The sequence below is a fragment of the Cebus imitator genome, unplaced genomic scaffold (genome assembly GCF_001604975.1).
Source record: "Cebus imitator isolate Cc_AM_T3 unplaced genomic scaffold, Cebus_imitator-1.0 Scaffold136, whole genome shotgun sequence".
In the NCBI taxonomy this organism is placed as follows: Eukaryota; Metazoa; Chordata; class Mammalia; order Primates; family Cebidae; genus Cebus; species Cebus imitator.
This window is the reverse complement of record NW_016107451.1, coordinates 666,317-686,526: the sequence shown is the minus strand read 5'-3', so window position 1 is coordinate 686,526 and position 20,210 is coordinate 666,317. Positions and strand designations below refer to the sequence as shown.

The 20,210-nt window shown below is 47.1% G+C and overlaps 1 protein-coding gene across 2 annotated transcripts in view; it reads right to left on the bottom strand.

Moving 5' to 3' along the window:
• Positions 1–9,665: 9,665 nt before the first annotated feature.
• METTL16 (methyltransferase like 16) overlaps positions 9,666–20,210 on the bottom strand; it is an 81,585-nt gene continuing 71,040 nt past the window's right edge. Inside the window, exons 9-10 of one of the 2 annotated variants that reach the window (XM_017541625.2) lie at positions 11,212–11,385; positions 9,666–11,083 (exon numbers count right to left, since the gene is read on the bottom strand). In XM_017541625.2, the coding sequence (XP_017397114.1) occupies positions 10,481–11,083; positions 11,212–11,385 (777 nt within the window). In that variant the 3' untranslated portion in view covers positions 9,666–10,480. The remainder of the gene's footprint in view (positions 11,084–11,211; positions 11,386–20,210) is intronic. The other variant, XM_017541626.2, reaches the window with a different exon arrangement.

The window sequence follows — 20,210 nt, the reverse complement described above, 5'->3', positions numbered from 1 at the left end:
CTGGTTTGAGCAAACCTCTCAGCTCACTGCAACCTCCACCTCCCGGGTTCAAGCGATTCTCCTGCCTCAGCCTCCCAAGTAGCTGGGATTAAAGGCCTGTGACACCAGACCCGGATAATTTTTTTATTTTTAGTAGGGAAGGGATTTCACCAGGTTGACCAGGCTGGTCTCAATCTCCTGACCTCAGGTGATCTGCCCGCCTCGATCTCCCAAAGTGCTAGGATTACAGATGTGAGCCACTGTGCCCTTCAGGGATTTTTCAAAATTAGCCTGCTACTGTTATTAAAAGGTATGGTAAAAACAGGGACTCATGGGCTCACATGGTTCTCCCACCTCAGGCTGACAAGCAGCTGTTCTATGAGTGCATGCCACCATGCCCGGCTAAGTTTTTGTATTTTTGTAGAGATGGGGTCTCACTACATTGCCCAGGCTGGTCTTGAACTCCTGGGCTCAAGCAATTTGCCTGCCTCAGCCTCCCAAAGTGCTGGGATTACAGGGGTGAGCTACTGTGTCCAGCCATAAAGATTTTCATACAAAGATATTCACCAAAGCACTATTTACAATAATGAAAACGAAACCAATCATGAAAGGGAAAGTCAGAAAATCCAAATTTCCAACTGGGAACGACTGGCTTCTGGAGCAACGCTCATGATACTGACAGCACGTGAAAACAACAGGGTTGCTGCTAGGTTAGCAGGGTTGGCTCTGGGCAGTGTGGTTGCCGCTCATTTTTATTTGTACAAGTTTTCTGAAGCATGTCAACTTTATAATTAAAAAATTATGATGTATTACTAAATGAAATAGATTATAAAACAGTAAGATACAATATGATCTACATTTTCTATGTAAAAAGTATATGCATATAAAAATACAAAGACAATACAATGTAAAATAATTTCATTCGAATAGAATTCTAGTTTTATTCATTATTTTCTAAAATCTTTCTTGAGACAGGGTCTCACTCTGTTGCCCAGGCTGGAGTGCAGTGGTGTTCTCATGGTTCACTGCAGCCTTGACCTCCCTGGCTCAAGTGATCCTCCTACCTCAGCCTCCTGAGTACGTGGAACTATAGGTGCATGCCACCATGCCTAATTTTTATGGTTTTTTTTGTAGAGATGGTGTTTTGCCATGTTACCCAGGCTGGTCTCAAACTCCTGAGCTCAAGCGATCCATCCACCTCGGCCTCCCAAAGTGCTAAGGTTAGAGGTGTGAGCCATAGTGCCCAGTCTTCTACATTTTTTTATAATAAAAATGTATTGCTTTTTTTTTTTTTTTTTGAGACGGAGTTTCGCTTGTTACCCAGGCTGGAGTGCAATGGCGCGATCTTGGATCACCGCAGCCTCCACCTCCCGGGTTCAGGCAATTCTCCTGCCTCAGTCTCCTGAGTAGCTACAGGCACACGCCACCATGCCCAGCTAATTTTTTTTTTTTTTGTATTTTTAGTAGAGACGGGGTTTCACCATGTTGGCCAGGATGGTCTCGATCTCTTGACCTCGTGATCCACCCGCCTCGGCCTCCCAAAGTGCTGGGATTACAGGCTTGAGCCACAGCGCCCGGCCAAATGTATTGCTTTTAAAAATAAAATTGTCAGGCTGGGCGTGGTGGCTCAAGCCTGTAATCCCAGCCCTTCGGGAGGCCAAGGTGGGTGGATCAACTGAAGTCAGGAGTTCAAGACCAGCTTGGCCAACATGGTGAAACCCCGTCTCTATAAAAATAAATAAATAAATAATAAAAATAAAATTGTTGGACTAAGAATTAAAAAAAATTGAAGCTGTCACAGGGGGAAAATGTTGGCGTGTCCTGTATTAGAAAGGGCTCCCATCTTTAGGATTTCATGTCTCTTGATCTCAACTAACTCCCCTGCCTGTGGGTCTAGTTCCCATCCTGCTCTTTCTTTGGAAAGCTCCTAGTTCACTCCCCAAAGCAGGTCTCATCTTGTTCTCTGCCCAAAATACCAAAATCTGCTCTTTCTGCTGCTTTACTCAGAAGCTCCCCAGAAATTGTCATTCTTATAGCCCAGGTGAGCCACGAAGAAGCAGTGAAGGTGGTGGCTCTAGGAATGGAAAGCTCAGGCCAGGCACGGTGGCTCACGCCTGTCATCCCAGCACTTTGGGAGGCCGAGGCAGGCAGATCATGAGGTCAGGATATTGAAACCAGCCTGGCTAACCCAGTCTCTACTAAAAATACAAAAAATTACCTGGGTGTGGTGGCATGCGCCTGTAGTCCCAGCTACTTGGGTGGCTGAGGCAGGAGAATCACTTGAACCTGGGAGGCGGAGGTTACAGTGAGCCAACATTGTGCCACTGCACTCCAGCCTGAGTGACAGAGCAAGATTCTGTCTCAAAAAATAAAATAAACAAAAAGAATGGAGAGCTCTACTGGGCTGGACTGGGGAGAGGTTTCTGAGGTGGAATTGGTGGGATTTAGTGGAAGACTCTAGACCTGGTAGGAAAGGACAGGGAAGAACAGAGATTTGTACTCAGGACAGCTGGGTGGATGGTGAGCAGGGCAACAGGAGAAGCAGGTGCAGACAGAGGAGTTCGCACGGCCGAGGGCCTCAGGGTGAGGAACGAGGGTGTTGGAAGTTCAGGGCGGGTCTGGATGTGGACGCAAAGAATGTATGAGGTGAGGCTGCAGTAACTGGAGTGGAGGAGCCCAGCCAGCAGTGGAAGAAAAGAGCAAGCAGGCCCACAGATAGACTCCTGGGGACTCCTCCCTTAAGAGGAGGGAAGGACCCTAAAAAAGGAAAACAGGCAGGGGCAGACCAGTAGGTCAGGTGAGGGAGGGAAGTGGTGGCAGCGAACACACAGCGGTTCCACCCCTGGTGGCAGAAGTGGCCACTAACAGATGGTTTACCGCAAAAAAAAAAAAAAAAAAAAAAAAAAAAAATTTTTTTGACATAATGTCTCACATTGTCACTCAGGTTGAAATCCACCAGTGCGATGCTGGCTCACTGTAGCCTTGACTTCTCTGGTTTGAGCAAACCTCTCAGCTCACTGCAACCTCTGCCTCCTGGGTTCAAGCGATTCTCCTGCCTCAGCCTCCCAAGTAGCTGAGATTACAGGCACATGCCACCATACCTAGCTAATTTTTGTATTTTAGTAGAGATAGGGTTTCACCATGTTGGCCAGGCTGGTCTCAAACTCCTGACCTCAGGTGATCTGCCCTTCTCGGCCTCCCAAAGTGCTAGGATTACAGGCATGAGCCACCAGGCCTGGCTGAGATGTTTTCCTTTAAGAACGAAGAAGTCGGCCGGGCGCCGTGGCTCACGCCTGTAATCCCAGCACTTTGGGAGGCCGAGGAGGGCAGATCACGACGTCAAGAGATCGAGACCATCCTGGCCAACACGGTGAAACCCCGTCTCTACTAAAAATACAACAAAATTAGCTGGGCGTGGTGGCACGCACCTGTGGTCCCAGCTACTTGAGAGGCTGAGGCGGAAGAATCGCTTGAACCCAGGAGGCGGAGGTTGCAGTGAGCCAAGATTGTGCCACTGCACTCCAGCCTGGTGACAGAGCAAGACTGTGTCTCAAAAAAAAAAAAAAAAAAAGAATGAAACAGTCCTTATCTGTGTTGGTCCAGAGCTCACTGAAATACTGGCCAGAGTTTGGTCCAGAAAGCCCCCAAAGAAGCCCACATTTGGGTGGCTGGGCGCAGTGGCTCACACCTGTAACCCCAATACTTTGGGAGGCCGAGGCCAGTGGATCACTGAGTTCAGGAGTTCCAGACCAGCCTGGCCAACACAGTGAACCTGTCTCTACTAAAAATACAAAAACAGCCAGGCATTGTGGCAGGTGCCTGTAATCTCAGCTACTTGGGAGGCTGAGGCAGGAGAATTGCGTGAACCCAGGAGGTGGAGGTTGCAGTGAGCTGAGATTGTACCACTGCACTCCCGCCTGGGCAACGAGGGAAACTCTCTCTCAAAAAACAACAACAAAAACAAAAACAGCCACATTTGGCCACTGAAGGCAGGAATCCTGGGAGTAACATGTGTGAAGTGAGGATCCTGTGTCAGACCAGACAGGGACTCCCCTTTCCCAGCAGGAGACACAGAGTTTCCAAATGGCAAGTCTCTGGGCATGGGCCCCGGCCACCAGTATCCCAGGAGGGAGCCTGCTCAGCAGTGCTCTCTGGGCTCCTGTCTCATTCTCTCTGGATGACAGCAGCACAAGCAATGCCATTTCCCTGGGGCGTGACAGGCTGCTCGAGGCAGCCAAGTGCCCCAGTTGGGAACTTCCTGGCTCTGGTTTTTAGATTCTGGAGCCACATTCCCTGAATGGGTCCACCAGATGGCAGGCAGCCTTTGCTCTTCCCAGACTGACACTAGTTCCCACACCTACCTGGGGAGGAGGCCTGGCTATTTTTCTGACAATTGCTACCTTCTCCAGAAAGCTCAAAAAACACATCAGTTTTGTGTTTTTCTGTAAGTGAAATATTTGGAGCTGCCTTAAAAAAAAAAAAAAAAAAAAAAAAATTAACCCCCTCTTCCATTATACAATTATGTATTGACAAAGAATAATTTACCCAATAACCAGTTATTTCCTATTGATTCTGGTCCAACATGTACTTTCACTAGACATTTTATTTTGTACTTTCACTAACGGCTGCCAAACACAAAGTTCTGTGAAGATCTGGTACATAAATTAAGAATTCTAAATAACTCCACTGACTACATGTCACTCATTGATCATAGGCTGGAAAACAGTATGACCAGATGCTTTTCCTTCCCTGTGTCATGACTGAACTCTCCTTCCCTGGAGGCCCATTTCCATCTCAAGTGCAGCATTTGTCACAGACTTTTGAGATCTGGCACAAGAGCCCAATCCTGGCCTCTTGGACCTGCGTTCAAATCCCATTTCTATGACTTAGCTCTGTGGATAACCTTCGAGCAAGTCACTGACGCTCTCTGAGCTTCCATTTCCTTCAGCCCCCATGCAGGAACATCACGTGGACTGATGGGTTACTAACTGAGACAGTCTGTGTGGAAGGGGACACTCAATATTGGTCCCTGTGCCTCCCTCCATAACATGAAGTATGGGTTTTGCTCTTTGTCAAAGGTGGTACTTTACACCTGCAGGTATACACATGAGGTCTCAGCCTTTCCATCCGAGTCTACTGATAGAAGGTTTTCTGAACAGAAACTGAAAATTCAAAGAAGCAGAAGAGAGGCAAGTGTTTCCACCCTCTCCTGAGGTCTCTAACTCCGTGAAGCAAGGATTCCTCATCTCTGGCAGGCAGAACGCAAGGCTTAGTAAACTGACTTACCCCATGCAAGGAATGGAACTGGACGGGAACCCCGGTCCAAACGTCGAAGTCTGTGCTCCTTCCCGCCTCTCGCTCCGCTAGGGAGGGTGGAAAAGCGTGTTGGGTCTCCACCTGCCCGGACCTGTCAGAGCACCGCGTGCCAGCCAGTTCTGTCAAGTTGGACTGCACTTTTCCTCGACCCCTTCTCCTCTCAGTTCCCTTGTGAGGGAAGCACCCCCCATCTTCCACTTCCCTAAGGAAACCCACGCTTCTGCTTGGATGGGGACTGGCAGACAGGCTACACCTCAAAGGCCATCTGCAGGGGGCAAGGATGTTCCTTGTCACAAGAGACCCTGGAGTACAAAGCACAGCCTCCAACCGGCGGCACTGGCAATTGCAAACATCAGCCACTGTTTTAGTCATTTGGCTGAGTCACCGCAGAGGATGTGAATGTCTTCCCGGATAGAGCAGGAATGCGCCCGTCATCAGTGGGCCTCTGATGCTGCGCTGCACTCACACCTAGGGCTGCGTACTCTGGGTTACAGGAAGGTACAGCACCATCAGTGCTGCCCGCAGGAGGCGGAAGCCAACTCATTCTCTTCAGCCTCTTCCGGGTTTACCGAGGTCAGTGCCCATTCAAACCAAGTCTCCTGCACGACAACTTCCCTAAAAAGCATGTGGCCGTGACCCTTGCCTGAGGCCAGCCCTCGACGGCTGCAAAGCTGCTGCACCTCTGAAATGCTCCTTCTTCCGGGGGCTCCTGACTTCCTTTCTCACCTGGACCTTCCTCCTCCTCCTAATGGGCACAGCTGCTGGGTGGCTACATCTGATCCTGTACCAGAAACGTAAGAGGAGACGGGATTCTCCCTGAGTGCACACAGACCCCAGGGTTAGTAAGATACATGTTCTACCTAGAAACGCCCCGGTGAGAAGCAAGGCCCTGGCTCACCTGCATCATAGACACCACACAGAACCCTCCACTTCTGATATAAGCAACACATGACACGCCTGTTAGCCAGCCAACCGGAGACACCCCACACAAGAGTCAACGAAAGAACACTGAACACCTGCTTTCTTGGCGATCTTGACATTACTCTTCTGGAACATAAGGCTTTTGGAAAGTTTCTGTTTTAAGATCCGTAAACATGTCCCCTCCGGTATCTTCATTAACTGGATATGTGAAGAAAAAGGTGATCCACAGGACTGGCTCGACCTGGATATATTCTAGAGTAGAGCAGTGGGGAAGAATAGAAAAATAGTCAGCTGGGAACGTTAAAGAAACATTAACAGGTTGAAAGGGATTACACCAGGTAAAGAGACCATGGCTAGTGTTTTTTTCCTCTTTCTGCTTTTATTTTTCAAATTTTATTTATGTGAAAATGTATTTGTTTACATAAAAATACAAATCTGGGTAGGAACTGGTATTTCAAGAAAACACCGTGGATACAATTGTCTCCATTCCCACAGGGAAGTGAAGGCGTTTGATAAAAGGGCCGAGGCTGCCCCCGTGTGGCCACGGAGGGAAACACCGCGGCTTCGGCAGGAAGGAGGGGCTCCAGCTGGCCGTGAAGTCATCAGCTCCCTTCTTTCAAAAGGCCTTGGATTTTCCACAGGCTTTTGCAGCTCTTCCACTCCTGGCCGTTTTGTTATTCCTGTCAGAACTTAGAAGTTCCAGTGCTCACATGGTAAGCTTTGATTTCCGCTGAGAGGGAAGGCTTTATGTTTTATAAAAAATATGTGCTAATCTACACGAGCCTTAAGATGAGTTAGCGGAAAGGCGGCTGCAGAGCCTCAGCCCTGCCAGGACACACAGCAAAGGTCTGGGGTGGGAACAGTGGGGCCAGGGTGTGCGGGGAAGGAACCAAGCTGACAGAGGCAACGCTGATGCGGAAGAACAAAAGCAGTTCTAGTTTGCCTGGAAAACAGGCTCAGCTTCTGTCAGCTTGTCTCCACTTCAGCTATCAAGAGACCAGAGCTGGTTCTAGGGACCAGAGAATTTAGGATCATACCACAAAGACTTCATTTCAAACCAATCCATCAACATGAACTTGGCCTCTGGACACTTAAGGAGAGTAACACTCAAGATCATGACATATGAGTCAATAGCCTATTTCTTCAAAGAAGAAAACAACGTTCTGACCTAGAGAGAGGTATATGCCATGACACGGCACACAATCATAAAGCACATGTCCTTTAAAACATTTTCAATGTTCTCACTAGGTAGTCTAAGAAGTTAATCTTCTCAGAGAAGGAAATGGACGCATCCAAATGCAAAGAAGCTGCTCAGCTGCAGACTGTGAAAGCCGGCCTTGTCACGTGGTGGGTTTTTTTTTTTTTTTTTTTTTTTTTTTTGAGACAGAGTCTCCCTTTGTCACCCAGGCTGGAGTGCAGTCAGCAGCACAATCTTGGCTCACTGCACCTCCACCTCCCGGTTCAAGCGATTCTCCTGCCTCAGCCTCCCGAGTAGCTGGGATCACAGGGACCCACCATCACGCCCAGATTTTTGTATTTTTAGTAGAAATAGGGTTTCACCATGGTGGCCAAGCTGGTCTCAAACTCCTGACCTCAAGTGATGCGCCCACCTCGGCCTCCCAAAGTGCTGGGATTACAGATGTGAGCCACCACACCTGTCCACTGTCACGGATTTTTAAAACCCTCAAGTCATTAGCTTCACACGTATAAAATCTCCTCCAGGACACCAAGCCCTAAACCTAGGGACAGAAACACATATAGACACAGAAAAACCTTCTGTGCCTCAGTTATACGGAGTATTTTCTGGAAACCCCTAAGAAACAGACTTAAGCAAAGGACAGTCCTGTGCCTGAAAGACATGGGAACAGGCAAGGAGGTTAAGTAAACACAATACTGTTATAGCATGGAAACATACTTCTAAGATGTTCAGTGAAAACAAGACCAGAATACAAACGTGAATATGCAGCATGAGTACAGGCGAAGCGAACCCACACACTCACACCCCGTCTACAGAGACTGGAAAGAAACAGCCAATCCCAATAGCGGTTATGTTACAGAAGGCAGACTCGGTACTTTGTTGTTTTGACTTTCATTTCCCCAGCCTTGCATGAGCATGTGTCACTCTTTCGTAATGAAAAAAGCAAGTAACTACTTACTACTTACTGAATGCATGGTTGCCACTCAACCAATTATCCTACAGTTACACCAAGAAAACTAGGTTTGCATCCAGCCAATGACTCAAATGTGATGTTCATTTGAGGTAAGTATAGTGCGCTAGTGTGGGCTAGGGCACAATTACTAGACCAGGGGAGTCTGAGGTCCCAAATGGAGGCTTGCCTCTGTAAGACCCTAGGTACTGGTTTTCACAGCCTGACACATGAGTGGTTAGACTAGAATAATGCTTCTTAATCCTTAGTGGATTACTGACCCCACTGTCTATGTCTGAAGGTTCTAGGGACCCTCTCTCCAGAAAACAAACAAACAAACAAACAAAACACGCTCACAGAGCTTTTAGAAGTAACTCTAGGAGGTGTATGGACTCTCTGGAGGTTCACGGACCAAGTTAAGAACACTGGTCAGTGGCCAGGCACAGTGGCTCACATCTGTAATCCCAGCACTTTGGGAGGCAAAGGTGGGTGGATCACCTGAGGTCAGGAGTTAGAGACTAGCCTGGGCAACATGGTGAAATCCCGTCCCTACTAAAAACACAAAATTAGCCGGGCATAGTGGCACATGCCTGCAATCCTAGCTACTTAGGAGGTTGAGGCAGGAGAATCACTTGACCCTGGGAGGTAGAGGCTGCATCGAGTCGAGATTGCACCATGCACTCCAGCCTGGGCAACAAGCGTGAAATGCCATCTCCAGACAAACAAACCAACAAAAACACCACCGGTCACTGTGCTGTCTTCTCTAGCCCCAGCTCCACAGCCAGACTAAAGCATAGTCGTTCCATTTCCTGTGTCTTTGCTGAGGGCCTGATCTAGCTGCTGCCAAGATATGCCAAGGTCATCAGCTTTCTGTCCTAACCAACAGCCACCTCTCAGAAGGGTGGCTTAGCTACTCAGCCCCAGTCTTCTTAGCCGATAGCAAGGCGCTCCGGCAAAGATTTTAGTCTAAATAGAACCCTAGGCTGCTGATGCATCATCAAGCTGTTAAAAGTCAAGCACAGCAAAAGGTTGCCAGTTTTCCAGGGGTTATTTCTACAGGACCCTGGCATTCGTATTAGAAACATGTTTTAAGCACACGGTTACCCCAGGCTCAGAACTCTCCAATGTGAGCAGGCAAGCACAGAAGGGATTAAAAGCGAAGCCACAAAAAACGGTGTCAGATCAGCAACCAAACATCTGAGCCTTTCTGCAGCCACCTACGGCACATACTGTTTGTTCCATTTGTCCTTTCTGTCATCAGTCGCTCACTCAGCCAACCCCAGGATTCAAACAGACCACTGGTTTTTAATTTGTGAATATTCTTATATTAAAAACAAAACAAGCTTTACTTCAGATGTCCAAACGAAACTCATGCAGTTGGAAAACTGCTACAAAAGGGTACTTTGAACAGGCTGGAGGGGGAGGTATGGGTGCCTTCTGTGTGCCTCAGTCACACTCGGGAGTCTGGCTTACCTAATTCTGCTTCCGAAGTAAGCAAAACGAAACAGCTACGTGTCAGGAATGTGCCATCTACCAGGTGCTCCCCAGACTGGTCCTTCTTCCTGCCATTATAAGGTTTCTTTCCCCGACTCCCCACCACCCACCATGGGGCTGGCTCCCTGCGTGGACTGATGCAAGGTAGGTTCCATCTTGAAAAGTGACCTAGAAGAGGGTACCAGGGCCTCCGACTGGAGGCAGAGAGAGCTGCTCCTCCTCAAGGAACACCCCTGGGTGACAGAGCATGGCATTCTAGGCAGTGCTGCCCAGCCCACACTCCATAAACAGCACTTCTGGCTGTGCAGAAGCAGTCCACAGCTGAGGGGCCCAGCTCTAGCCAGCTTTCAAAGCCTTGGGAGTGTACCAAGGGCCTTCTGTTGTTACAACCACAATTCCTCCTTGTAAACGACCATACAACTACTCCTGTAACTTAAAAACAACAGCAGGAAGGCGGTGGGGAGACGTGGGATAGATTCACAGGTTCTTGTTTCTGAAGATAAATCGTGTCAGTGGCCTGTAATGCTACAAATGGACTACTCACAGGATTCCTCCTGCCACCCCACAGCCACTCCAAAGCCAGCTCCTAGAAACACGCCTCCAGCTGTTCAAGATGTTTCCAGTTAACTAGCAACAAGCCGAAAAATTTGGTTACGTATGTAGGTGCAAAGCTGGTTCATCAAATCCCTGTTCTGGCCCTCAACCCAGTGCATTTCAACTAAGGCATCGTCCACCTCCTTCTTAACATTGATCAAGCACTTAAACAGGTACTGCCCAGCCATGCCTGGGAGACGCTTCCCCGTGGCGGCCACAGGGTTGCTGAACTGCTCAGAAGCCTCTTGGTCCTGGGCTCCGTTGCTAGAGCCTTTACAGCTTTCCAAAACCTCCATCTCTCCCTTCTCCTCACTCCTTTCGTCCTCCATGGGTTCTGGGTTTTCCTCCGGGGACAGCGACTCCTGGCTCAGGCCCTGGCCCTCCGCATCGGCAGGCTTGCCTTCCCGCAGAGCAGGCCCGCACGGCGCCCTCTCCTGGCTGTTGCCGGGCTCTCTGGGCGTGGATTTCTTCTCCTCCAAGGCCTGAATGACATCCTCGGGAGCGCGAGGGACTTCTCTTAGTTGTCTCACTCGCTCTCTTTTCTTTCTCCTTAAATGAATCCAGGAGTTTTCTATGACTGTTAGGAAAAGGCTAACTTCCTCTTTTCCACAGGGAACTCGTTTATGCTGGACCTATTTGGAGGAAAAAGAGCATTTTATAGGAAATCGCTTTTCCCTTCTTTCCAAACTCTCAATTAATAAAAGAAAGAAAAAAGGGAATGTTCCTTATGAGGACTTCATCAGTATGGTTAACCAGGTACCTTCAAATCAGTGAGAATCTTTTCAATCCACGTGGTGACGACCACGATGCCTTCCCCCGTCTCGGAGCCCAGAGACGATGCTTTCAGGGACAACTCTTTCATCACAGACGCCAACACCACAAACGTAATGGGTTTCCTTGGTTTCTCTAATTTTCTTCGCTTACTTGGTGGTGACTGAAAGAAAAAGAAAGCATGGGAAAGGGAAGAAAGTTATCTGAATAATTAAACCTCATGCATTGTAAGGAACTAGATGGAGAAAATTTCCACATCTTCTGCCACCAATCGTAAAGCACTGAAAACACAAAGGCTTTTGGATGCGTTATTTCCAGCACTTAACACAACCCTGCAAGGGGTGGCGGGTCATCCTAGCATCCTAGCACTTTGGGAGGCCAAGGCTGGAGATCACTTCAGCCTAGGAGTTTGAGATCAGCCTGGGCAATATAGTAAGACCCCCATCTCTAAAAAAATGTTTATAACTAGCCAGCCACAACGGTGTACACCTGTAGTCTCAGCTACTCTGCAAGCAGAGGAGGGAGGATCACTTGAGCCCAAGACTTCCAGGCAGCAGTGAGCTATGATTGTGCTACCGCACTCCGGCCCAGGAAACAGGATGAGACCTTGTCTCTTTAAAAAACCAACCAAACAAAAATAGGCCTGGAGGAGTGGCTCATGCCTGTAATCCTAGCCAGCAATTTGGGAGGCCAAAGTGGGCGGATCACAAAGTCAGGAGTTCAAGACCAGCCTGGCCAATATGGTGAAACCTCGTCTATACTAAAAATATAAAAATTAGCCAGGCTTTGTGGCGTGTGATTACAGCCCCAGCTACTTGGGAGGTTATGACAGAAGAATCACTTGATTCCAGGAGAGGGAGACTGCAGTGAGCTGAGACTGTGCCACTGCACTCCAGCTGGGACAGAGCAAGACTCTGTCTCAGAAAACAAAACAAAACAAAACACACAAACACACACACACACACACACACACACTTTTTAAAATTATAAAAATAACCCCACAAGATAGTTTTGGCATCTCCCTATTTTACAAAAGAGGAAACTAAGCTACAGAAAGGCTATGTCATCACAGCTGAAGGTCACACAGTAGCTGGTTAGGACTGAACGCCAGGCCCAAGTTCCTTCCAGCCGTGCACACTGCCTTTGTTCTAACTATCAGCACGTAACTCCTCCAACTGCTGAACGTCCTTCAGGTACCTGTGGCCCCACAGCAGACCTGCGCAACGACTCATTTCACGGCAACTCGAGGGCCCTGGGGCATTGCTTTTTTTGCTGGAAAGAACTGCATGGCATAAAAACCATCAAGTTGTAGTGTGAGTTTATATTTGCTGAGGCTTGAAATAAAGCAGCTGGTGAACCATGGCTGTGAGATTCCATGCAAGGAAAGATCAGGGCCGCGAAGATCACATGGGCAGAGGAGGCGACTACTGAATGCTGACGCTGGGGCCAAGCCATCGGTGAGCTAAGCACTGCCTTTAGCTGGGGAGGGTGACTCCAACCCTGATGAGGCACTGGATCTGAAAGCTGGTTCCAAGAAAATCATGACTGACATCTCCCGCCTATCTCAAGCTTGGAAGGTGAATTACACCCTACCCACTAGAGGGACTCAGGTTCCACTTGAAAAACGAATGGCACCATTGTATTGAAAATTTTTTTCTTTAAAGTAAAAACTTTAGTCTGGGTGCGGTGGCTCACGCCTAAAATCCCAGCACTTTGGGAGACAGAGGCAAGCAGATGGATTGAGCTTAGGAGTTTGAGACCAGCCTGGGCAACCTGGGGAAACCCCGTTTCTACAAAAAATACAAAAATTAGCAGGACATGGAGGTCGCAGCTACTCAGTAGGCTGAGGTGGGAGGACTGCTTAAGCCTGGGAGGTTGAGGCTGCGGTGGGCCCAGAGTGTGCCACTACACTCTAGCCTGGGCAACAGAGGAGACCCTGTCTCAAATAAATAAGTAAATAAATAAATAAATGTAAAAACTTTCGGCCAGGTATGGTGGCTCATGCCTGTAATCCCAGCACTCTGGGAGGCCGAGGCAGGTGGATCACGAGGTCAGGAGTTCGAGACCAGCCTGGCCAACATGGTGAAACCCCGTCTCTACTAAAAATACAAAAATTAGCCGGGTATGGTGGCATGTGCCCGTAATCCCAGCTACTCAGGAGGCTGAGGCAGGAGAATTGCTTGAGCCTGAGAGGCGGAGGTTGCAGTGAGCTGAGATCGCACCACTCTGCATGCCAGCCTGGGTGACAGAGCAAGACTCTGGATAAAAAAATAATAATAAAAATAAAAAGTAAAAATGTTCTAACTGGCATTTTAAAAAATGACTCTTGGTTGCTGGGAACAGAAGCTTGCACATGTAATCCCAGACGCTTGGGAGTCTGAGGTGGGAGGATCACCTGAGTCTAGAAGTTCAAAGCTTCTGTGAGCTATGATCACACAACTTGCAATCAAACCTGGGTGACAGAGTGAGATGAAAAGACTCCTGGCTGGGCGTGGTGGCTCATGCCTGTAATCCCAGCACTTTGGGAGGTGAGGCAGGTGGATCACTTGAGGTCAGGAGTTTGAGACCAGCCTGGCCAGCACGGTGAAACCCCATCTCTACTAAAAATACAAAAATTAGGCAGGCGTGGTGGTGGGTGCCTGTGATGCCAGCTACTTGGGAGGCTGAGGCAGGAGAATCAGTTGAACCCAGGAGGTGGAGGTCGCAGAGCTGAGATTATGCCACTTCACTCCAGCCTGGGTGACAGAAGGAGACTATGTTTCAAAAACAACAAGAAAAAGGATAAAAAAGAGAAAATACTAAGTCAGGTTTGAAGATCTTTTTCTGCTAAAAGGAATGTGATGACTGTGCTACGGATAATTCCAGTTCTACCTGGCAACACTGACAGAGAGCACACAGATCTGCACTCACGCAGGCATGGTAGGTTCCAATTACTGGGTGAGGTCCTCTAATAAGAACTAACCAGCAGCCTCACACTGCATACGTACACAGCAACCTAGCCAATTTATTCTATACTGGGAAACTTTTAAGAAAGAATAAAAAACAAAGGGTGTGTGTAAGAACCTGCTCTTGAGAAATGAACAGTGGACTCTAAGACCTGTCTGAACCTGAGCTTGTTCAATTATGTTTCAGACAAGATGAGACAAATCCGTATTGACATTAAGACAGTCATATTGTTACTACTCAATCATCCTGCATGAGAAACATAACTTCTAGTCTACTGAGAGCCTAATGCTTTGCAGTAAGGAGCTTACAATAAGAGTATTAAGCTGGGGAAGAAGAGTATTAAGCTGGTGTGTGGGAGGATGATGGGGGCCGAGAATCAGATTCCCCATTCCCCGTCCCAACATCCAAGGCTGTGTCCGTGGACAGCTTACTGCAACCTGGGCCTCCCCGACAGCCCACCTGCACTGCAAAGGCCATCTTCAAGTACGGCTACAAGGGCGGCCCTTCCTGTCTCTTCTCACAGAGGTAGGAATCATTTTGCTCACAAATTCTGACCAGTCAAGAGAGGCTATTGCTGTTTCTCATTTGTCATGCTAAAGCTGACCTTTCTCCAAAAATAAGTATGGTCTTTCTCCAAAAGTAAGGATGGTCTTTATCATTTCTAGAAATTAAAAGGAAGAAAATACATCTTTACCAACCTGACAAGAACTCCATCAGGGATACTTTCAGAGTTCCGAGGGAGTCAGAAATCACAAAATAGACAACTTACTACCTGGTCATCTTAGGACTAAATGAAAACTTTCGCATCTCAAATATGGCTCCTTCACTTGCATCTTTACCAAGGCTTTCCATACATAATGGTCCATCAATAAACCCGGTATTTCTGGAGATTTCTTTTTAAAAAGAAATTTTTTTTAAAATTTATTTTTACTTTTTAAATAAAGAGAAGGTCTTGCTATATATTACCCAGGCTGGTCTTGAACTCGTAGGCTCAAGCCCTCCATTTGCCTCAGCCTCCCAAAGTGTTAGGATTACAGGTGTGAGCCACTGCACCGCCTGCATTAGGAAAATTTCTAATAAACTGCTTTAATATGTACATGCACACACACAGTCTCAGGATTGTCTTGAATATAGTTTTGCTCTTCTGTAGAAACGAGACATTGAAGAGACAGACAATTTATACTCCAGGGGTTCTCAAGCAAGGTTTTCAGTGATGAAAGATTAACTTCTGTATGGCTTACTGCAGTTGATCAGTCCCCCTCTTGTTTATAATGAAAATTCCGGGGCCGGGTGCGGTGGCTCACGCCTGTAATCCCAGCACTTTGGGAGGCCGAGGCGGGTGGATCACGAGGTCAAGAGATCGAGACCATCCTGGTCAACATGGTGAAACCCCGTCTCTACTAAAAATACAAAAAATCAGCTGGGCATGGTGGCGCATGCCTGTAATCCCAGCTACTCAGGAGGCTGAGGCAGGAGAATTGCCTGAACCCAGGAGGCGGAGGTTGCGGTGAGCCGAGATCGCGCCATTGCACTCCAGCCTGGGTAACAAGAGCGAAACTCCGTCTCAAAAAAAAAAAAAGAAAATTCCTAGTGGGCAAGGTCACAGTAAAATACAGGATCAAGTTCTAAGAAATTAATAGTTAAATTCAACACCACAGGTCATAAACACTAGTACACAGAAGCTGTCAGTTTTCCCCTAACTGAAATAATCTTATTTTGCTAATATGCTTATAATTGCAAACCACAAGTATTTTAAATGAAGAGTACTATACTCAACTGTCATAATCTAGATTAGCAGGCAAGGCAAACATAAATAATTCAGCATTTTAAAGTCTACCCCCAAAATCAATCATTTACAATGGCTAATCCAGTTTAATGCAAAGAACCAGAGGGTGAATTTACGACTGATTTTGGATTTGAAGATGCACTACTGAAATTACAATGTGAAAGAAGTCTGGTGAGGAGTCGTAGGTCCCAGAGGATACAGGTTTGATATCTTTTGAATTCCAAGTAGTCAAGAAATGATAATCAACAGGGAGGAGCTGCAAGTGTTAAAAACAAGTTAGATCACAGAAGCCATAAATCAGGCAAACACACACACACACACCACACACACACACGCGCACGCGCGCACACACACACACCCTACACACACCAATTCTTAAATTTTAAGATATCGTACTTCAGGGTTGTCTACAAATTTCTTGTCTTTGTTTTTGAGACACAGTTGTACTCTGTCACCCAGGCTGGAGTGCAGTGGCATGATTATGGCTCAATGCTCCCTCAACCTCCTAGACTCAAGTGATCCCCCCACCTCAGTCTCCTGCGTAGCTGGGACTACACGTGCATGCCACCATGCCTAGGCAATTTTTGTATTTTTTTTTTTGAGACGGAGTCTTGCTTTGTTGCCATGCTGGAGTGCAGTGGCATAATCTCAGACCACTGCAACCTCCGCCTCCCGGGTTCAAGTGATTCCCCTGCCTCAGCCTCCTGAGTAGCTGGGGCTACAGGCGGGCATCACCATGCCTGGCTAGTTTTTTGCATTTTAGTAGCGATGGGGTTTCACCATGTTAGCCAGGGTGGTCTCGATCTCCTGACCTTGGGATTCACCGCCTCAGCCTCCCAAAGTGCTGGGGTTACCACATGAGCTACCACGCCTGGCAATTTTTGTGTTTTTTGCAGAGATGGTATTTTGCCATGTTGCCCAGACTGATAAAAATTTAAATTTTGCTTTAATTTCTGGATCTCAATGGTGCAATCGACCAAGAAACGTTCATATGTGGTATAGCGTGACACAGATCAGTGCAGCATATTATATTTCCAAAGCTCTGTTAACCAAGGCTAAGGCGAAAAAAAAAAAAAAAAAAAAAAGCAGTCACAGGCTGAATGAAATAATTAAATTCTCTCTAGTATCTGCAGGCAGAGAAGAAGAGCCATTCTACAGAGAGATCTGATGAGCACGAAGCCACGGCGTCTTTGTTTTGGCAAAGCAGCTTCTAGAAAAACCTCAAGGGGAGGCCGGGCGCGGTGGCTCAAGCCTGTAATCCCAGCACTGTGGGAGGCCGAGGCGGGTGGATCACGAGGTCAAGAGATTGAGACCATCCTGGTAACATGGTGAAACCCCGTCTCTACTAAAAATACAAAAAATTAGCTGGGCATGGTGGCGCGTGCCTGTAATCCCAGCTACTCAGGAGGCTGAGGCAGGAGAATTGCCTGAACCCGGGAGGCGGAGGTTGCGGTGAGCCGAGATCGCGCCATTGCACTCCAGCCTGGGTAACAAGAGCGAAACTCCGTCTCAAAAAAAAAACAAAAAAAACAAAAAAAACCTCAAGGGGAAAAGAGACAGAGCAGAGACGAGAACCCAGTGCAGAGGCTGTTTTTGAAAAGAGACAGGGTCTTACAATGTTGCCAGGCTGGCCTTGCACTCCTGTGCGCAAGTGATTCTCTCACTTCAGCCTCCCAGGCAGCTGCTCTGCAGGTGCACATCACCACACCCGCCCATTTCTTTCATCTTAATCTGACGGTCATTTTTAAAAATGTCCTGAAATCATCCCCAGGATTACGTAAAAACAGTAAAAAGTAAAAATAGCAAAAGGAAGAAAACTTATTGTACAATGCTACCTATTTAAGAAGGCATGGTTATAAATACATATGTGTATTTCCTTGATTTGAAAAAATGGGCCGGGTACGGTGGCTCTCACCTGTAATCCCCACACTTTGGGAGGCCAAGGCAGGTGGATCACTTGAGGTCAGGAGTCTGAGACCAGCCTGGCCAACATGGTGAAACCCCATCTCTACTAAAAATACAAAAATTAGCTGGGTGTGGTGGCACGCAACTGTAATCCCAGCTACTCGGGAGGCTGAGGCAAAGAATCGCTTGACCCGGGAGGCAGCGCTTGCAGTGAGGTGAGATCACGCCATTGCACTTCAGCTTGGGCAAAAAGAGTGCAACTCCATCTCAAAAAAAAAAAAAAAAAGGTAATTCCTAGCTCTGCTGAAGAAGCCTAAAAACAATGACTAACCCAGTACCATACCTAGTGCCCAGATAAATACCTTTAAATACTATTTCCAGTAAAATAAACCAGGTCTCCTGGGAGAAATCTGAGAGAGGAAAAAATATGAGCCTAGAGCAACTTGTGATACCAGAAAGCTATCAAAGACGACAGTGGATATGATAAAAGACTCAGGCCGGGCACGGTGGCTCATGCCTGTAATCCCAGCACTTTGGGAGGACAAGGTGAGAGGATCACCCAAAACCAGCCTGGCCAACACGGTGAAACCCCATGTCTACTAAAAATACAAAAAATTAGCCACTTGCACCCGGGAAGCAGAGGTTGCAGTGAGCCAAGATCGCGCCAATGCACTCCAGCCTGAACGACAGAGCAAGCCTCCATCTCAAAAAAACAAAAAACAACAACAACAAAAAACATCACTCATGAGCCAATCTGATAAATTCCCCATGACAATACCTCAGTAAAGATAGTAAGTGTAATGATTTGAAAAATATCAAAATAACGTAATCCAGTAGGGCACAGTGGCTCACGCCTGTAATCTCAGCACCTTGGGAGATCGAGGCAGGAAGGTCACTTGAGCCCAGGAGTTCGAGACCAGCCTGGGCAACATAGTAAGACTTCATCTCTATTTAATAAAAAGAAAAATTGTAATCCATGAGTTCATAAGATGCTACAAAGGAAAACCAAATCACCCTCTTTGGCCACTTTTGGAAGATGCTGGGGAATCACCAACTCATTATTTTTAAAACTGATAAAGCGAAAGAATCATTTATTTTATTTTATGGTTTTTTTTTTTTTTTTTGGAGACGGAGTCTTGTTCTGTCTCACCCAGGCTGAAATGCAGTGGTGCAATCTCGGCTCACTGCAACCTCAAACTACTTCTCACCTCAGCCTCCCAAGTAGCTGGGACTTCAGGTGTATACCACCACTCTGGGCTAATTTTTTTTTCATACAGACAGCGCTGCTCTACCTAAAAATATGCTTCTATCTGTATTTAAACTTGAATTATCAACTTTAAACAGTTTCAGTTGCCTTAATTCTGTTCTATTCAGATATATTTTTAGAATTTTTTTAAAAAATTGAAATATACCTATAGAAAAGCATATCTGTTATAAACTAAGCCTGAAGAACTTATTTACCAGGAACCCCAATTCCCTCCTGCTCAGGACCCTGATTTCTATCACAATGGGTTGTGCCAGTCTGCAGTCTTCAGTATCGGACTTCTTTCATGTAAATTATTCAATTATTATTATTTTTTGAGATGGAGTCTCACTTTGTCATCCAGGTTGGAGTGCAATGGCATGATCTCAGCTCACTGCAACCTCCACCTCTCAGGTTCAAGCGATTCTCCTGCCTCGGCCTGCTGAGTAGCTGGAAGTAACTACAGGCATGTGCCATCACACCCAGCTAATTTTTGTATTTTTAGTAGAGATGGGGTTTCACTATGTTGGCCAGGTTGGTCTCGAACTCCTGACCTCAGGTCATTCACCTGCCCCGGCCTCCCAAAGTGCTAGGATTACAGGTGTGAGCCACTGTGGCCAGCTCTTTCATGTAAATTATAGGTATGGGATGTCATTTATATCTGTTCAATCGCTGGAACAGAATCACTGTGTAGTTTCCACCTTCTGAATATACTACAACTTATTCACCCTTTCTACTATTCAGAGACATCTGAGTTGTTTCTAGTTTAGGACTATTATGAATAATGTTGCCGTGAACATTGTTGTACATTTTGGGACACACGTGAACACACATTTCTGTTGGATATAAACTGCTGGGTCACAGAGTATGAGCAAGTTTCTCTCTCGCAAGTCTTCCTAAAGATATGCTCTCCTGAATGTTACCAGTTTACACCCAGCAGCGTGCGAGGGGTTCGGCAGTTGCTCTAGATGGCTAACCAGGACGCCATTATGTTTTTAATTTGCATTTCTCAGGCCGGGCGCGGTGGCTCAAGCCTGTAATCCCAGCACTTTGGGAGGCCGAGGCGGGTGGATCACGAGGTCAAGAGATCAAGACCGTCCTGGTCAAC